This window comes from Octopus bimaculoides, chromosome 29 (genome assembly GCF_001194135.2).
Source record: "Octopus bimaculoides isolate UCB-OBI-ISO-001 chromosome 29, ASM119413v2, whole genome shotgun sequence".
In the NCBI taxonomy this organism is placed as follows: Eukaryota; Metazoa; Mollusca; class Cephalopoda; order Octopoda; family Octopodidae; genus Octopus; species Octopus bimaculoides.
The window spans coordinates 2,099,100-2,103,805 of NC_069009.1; the positions used below are offsets into that span (position 1 = coordinate 2,099,100).

Here is a 4,706-nt window from a genome sequence, read left to right on the forward strand (position 1 = left end):
TGGTGGAAGAGTACAGCAGGGTTCGCCACCATCCCCTGCCGGAGCCTCATGGAGCTTTAGGTGTTTTCGCTCAATAAACACTCACAACGCCCGGTCTGGGAATCAAAACCGCGATCCTATGACCGCGAGTCCCCTGCCCTAACCACTGGGCCATTGCGCCTCCACTGTACATACATCACACATCCCCATTTTGCATGTATGCTACACATCCCCTATTTTGTAAGTATGCCATGCATCCACCATTTTGTACATGTATGTATATGGATAAGCATAAATGTATATATAACATTTAATCCCTTTTTTCTTTGTAGAAAACATTTTATGGTCCTAAGAAACGATGGGCATCTTTTGCAGCACTTCTAAACCCTTTAGTATGGATGAATTTATGTAGAGCGAAAAAGAAAGGCGTAAGTGGTAACACATCTGGTGAAGGGAGACTTTTAGGGGGTAAGTCATCATCTGTCCTGTTTTTTTTTTTTTGTCACTGGTGTGTGGCCATTCTGGGGACACTGCCTTGAAGGGTTCAACTTAAGTGGTTCTCAAATGATTTTTCACGTCCCACCAGCACAAGTGCCAGTAAGGTGACGCTGGTTATGTATATATATATATAATAATATATATATACTATGATGGGCTCTGTCAGATTTCCTCTACCAAATCCACTCACAAGGCTTTGGTTGTTCCAAGGTTATAGGTTATATTAGAAGACACTTCCCCAAGGTACCATGATGAGGGACTGAACTCAGAACTATGTGGTTGGGAAGCAAACTTGTACCACACAGCCACGCCAAGTTTATTAAACATATTTTGATATATTGTCTTTCATATCCAGTTTCTGTTTTATTTATCCTCCTCAGTTACTTTTTTTTTAATTTACAAAGTTGCATTTTTTAATATACAAAGTTGCAGTCCAGCAGTTTTCAGACTTGTTCAGGTAAAACATTAGTTTCAAGAGGCATGTTTTGATGGTAAGGGGATTAATTGTGGGACCAGAGGGGGCCCATACTGAGGATGGTTTGTCATGGATTGTGTCCAGTGGGATTGGGTATAGCCATTTCCTTCAATCTGGAATGACAAAAATTGGCAGGTCAGCTTATTAGATTTGTAGCGAGACTAATTTCATAATTGCATGTTCAGACTTGAGTACTCCCAGAAGGGCTCCATACGCATGTCTCTAATGATTGGTTATGTGACCAGTCATGTGACACTGAAATATTTTGTTGAATCAGGCATTTTGATTGATCTAGTTTTACATAGAATACTTAGCTTGTTTCCAATCATGTTGCACAATAGACCACCAGATGCAACAAATTAAAAATGCTCGTCTGAGCCCCTTTTTGTTAATAAATAGCATGAGGTTTTTCATTTTAATTCAGAGAGGAGAGTTTGTTTTCAGGAAGCTATGTCGCATTTTTCTTTGTTCCTGTTGAACAACTGAGTTGAAAAACCAACTGTGTATGATTTGAATAATGAACTTCCAAAATAGTTTTCACATCCTGACTGCATTCTGCAAACTAGTCATCTATGACAATCAGTATTTAACAGGAAGTATTCAAAGTGCTATTATAGCCATCTCCTTCAATCTGAAATAGCAAAAATTGGTAGGACAGCTTATTAGATGTTGTTGTTGTTGTTGGCACTCCGTCGCTTACGACGTCGAGGGTTCCAGTTGATCCGATCAACGGAACAGCCTGCTCATGAAATCAACGTGCAAGTGGCTGAGCACTCCACAGACACGTGTACCCTTAACGTAGTTCTCGGGGATATTCAGCGTGACACAGTGTGACAAGGCTGACCCTTTGAAATACAGGCACAACAGAAACAGGAAGTAAGAGTGAGAGAAAGTTGTGGTGAAAGAGTACAGCAGGGTTCACCACCATCCACTGCCGGAGCCTCGTGGAGCTTTAGGTGTTTTCGCTCAATAAACACTCACAACGCCCGGTCTGGGAATCGAAACTGCGATCCTATGACCGCGAGTCCGCTGCCCTAACCACTGGGCCATTGCACCTCCACTCAGAGAGCTACTACCTCTGTTAGTAACGAAGGGACTTCCTTTGGAATGAAAGGCAGATTATATGATGCTCCTGCATGGAAAATAGACAATAAATGATAATGATGATATACTGAAATTACTATAACCTATATAGCAATATTTATACAGCAATTTATATAGCAATATAGCAAGGGATTACTATAATTATATAAGATCCATTACTTAGGTGACCAAGTCTGTAGTGGGGAGGGGTTCAGTCCAAAAGCATAGCTGGTAGTATAAGGATAGGCTGGGTGAAGTTCAGAGAGCTACTACCTCTGATAGTAATGAAGGGACTTCCTTTGGAATAAGAGGCAGATTATACGATGCCCCTGCATGGAAAATAGACAATAAATGATGATGATGACGATGACGATGATAATATACTAAAATTACTATAATTTAAGACAGGTAGAAGTTCCTTTCCTAAAAGAGTCTCAAAACTTCTGGAATGCACCTTGTATGCTTAATTTTACCTGCAACTTCTGTTTTGCACATTTGTCTTCAACCTTTTCCTTTTTCTTGTTTTACAGGAGTTTTCGTAATTGGTCCAGGAGAAGCGGGGATTTTGCTGGATCATCGAGAAAACAAGTTTGGAGACCACGTCAAGGCGGAGCTGATCAAGTCGGTCGTGGCACAGTTCAGGGGAACGGACAAAGACAAAGGCGGAGAAGGTACGGCAGTTGTGGAGAGCGCCGTTGATGAACCGAAGAGTGCATTTGGGGGCTTCACTGACATCACCCGTGGCGTGACCGACTCGCTGCAAGATACGGCATCTGGTGCAACGAGTCTGGCCAGCCAAGTGCAACAGAACGTCACGAGCGGACTGGATGACGCAAAGCAGAGTGCTACTGACGAGCTTGACCGTGCCAAGTCAGGTGTGACAGAAACTGGAAGTCAAATGCAGCAGGACATAGAGAGCAAGGTGGCTGATGGGAAAAAGAGCATAGCAAGCGGAATTGCCGATGCACGGAAATCAGCAACAGATAGCTACAGCGGCGTGACTAGTTCAATTGGTGATGCACAGAAAAGTGCAGTGTCGGGATTCAATGAAGCGAAACAGTCTGCAGTAAAAGGATTTGGAGATGTTCGTGGCGGAGTCACAAGTACCATCAGTGGCGCACAAGAAAGTGCAGTGTCCGGATTCAATGAAGCGAAACAGTCTGCGACTCAAGGAATTGGCGATATTCGCAGTGGCGTAACCAGCACCATTTCTGATACACAGAAAAGTGCAGTCACAGGATTCAATGAAGCGAGGCAATCTGCTGTCAAGGGAGTCGGAGATATCCGCAGCGGCGTGACCAGCACCATCTCTGATACACAGAAAAGTGCAGTCACTGGATTCAATGAAGCAAAACAATCTGCTGTCAAAGGAATTGGCGATATCCGCAGCGGCGTGACCAGCACTGTCTCTGATGCACAGAAAAGCGCAGTCACAGGATTCGATGAAGCGAAACAGTCTGCTGTCAAAGGAGTCGGAGACATTCGCAGTGGCGTGACCAGCACTGTCTCTGATGCACAGAAAAGCGCAGTCACGGGATTCAACGAAGCAAAGCAATCTGCGGTGCAAGGAGCCAGTGATATTCGCCGAGGCGTGAGCAGCACTGTGAGTGATGCACAAAAGAGTGCAACATCTGCGTTCAATGAAGCGAAACAGTCGGCTGTCCAAGGAGCCGGAGATATTCGCAACAGCGTGACAGGTGCGATTAGCGATACACAAAAAAGTGCAGTGTCTGGATTCGATGAAGCGAAGCAGTCGGCCGTGCAAGGGTACAGTGACATTCGTAGCGGAATAAGCAGCACCGCCAGTGATGCACAGAAAAGTGCAGTCACAGGATTCAATGAGGCGCGAAAATCTGCAACTGACAGCTTTGGTGAAATTCGCGGTGGCGTGACTAGCTCGGTAAGCAGCGCGCAGAAGAATGTAGTATCTGGAATCAATGATGCCAAACAAACTGCATCCCAGGGCCTTGGTGACATGCAGCAAAAGGTGACAGCCTCTGTTGCTGATGTGCAACGGAGCGGAGCATCGAGTTTTTCGTCAGCCAAGCAAGGCCTCGCCTCAGGTGTCGCCGGTGCAAAGGGCAGCTTGAACACTGCCAAGGACGATGCGTCGAACACTTTCTACGACGCCAAGCAGAGTCTCGACGACAGCATGTCGTCAACCAAACAGGCCGTCTGCGAGAGTGCAAATGCCGTTCGTTCGGACGCAGACGCTGCAAAGAACCAAGTCGCAGGCAGCATCCAGTCGGCGAAGGACCTCAGTTCAGAAACTGCAGACAAGGTGAAACAGAGCACGACCACAGAGGCAGCCGGTTTCAAGGGCACCCTAGACAAGTTCACCAAGGACCTGCCTGGCAAGGAAGATTTCCAAGAGGCCCTAGACATGGCTAAAGAGGTCGGCAAAGAGGAAATAAAAGATGTCATTGAACAAGTGAAAACCACAGCTGGGACCGCGGTATCGGATTATACGACGCAGTTCACCGATAAGCTTGGTTCCTGGAGTTAAATAGACCGTGACGATGGCAATAACGACATTGCCAGCGGAAGCTGTTGATTGGATTATATCACCATCGTCACCATCAGCAGCAAACACACTAACACACACATGCAGATGAATATACAAGCACATACACACATGCATACATACACATAAATATAAACGTGTATATAT

At 45.3% G+C, this 4,706-nt stretch overlaps 1 protein-coding gene across 1 annotated transcript in view; it reads left to right on the top strand.

Moving 5' to 3' along the window:
• The window catches only part of LOC106880511 (mucin-19-like), a 6,788-nt gene extending 2,088 nt beyond the window's left edge, over positions 1-4,700 (top strand). Inside the window, exons 4-5 of the mRNA XM_014930525.2 lie at positions 312-447; positions 2,566-4,700. Of these exons, the coding sequence (XP_014786011.1) occupies positions 312-447; positions 2,566-4,541 (2,112 nt within the window). The 3' untranslated portion in view covers positions 4,542-4,700. The remainder of the gene's footprint in view (positions 1-311; positions 448-2,565) is intronic.
• Positions 4,701-4,706: the final 6 nt, after the last annotated feature.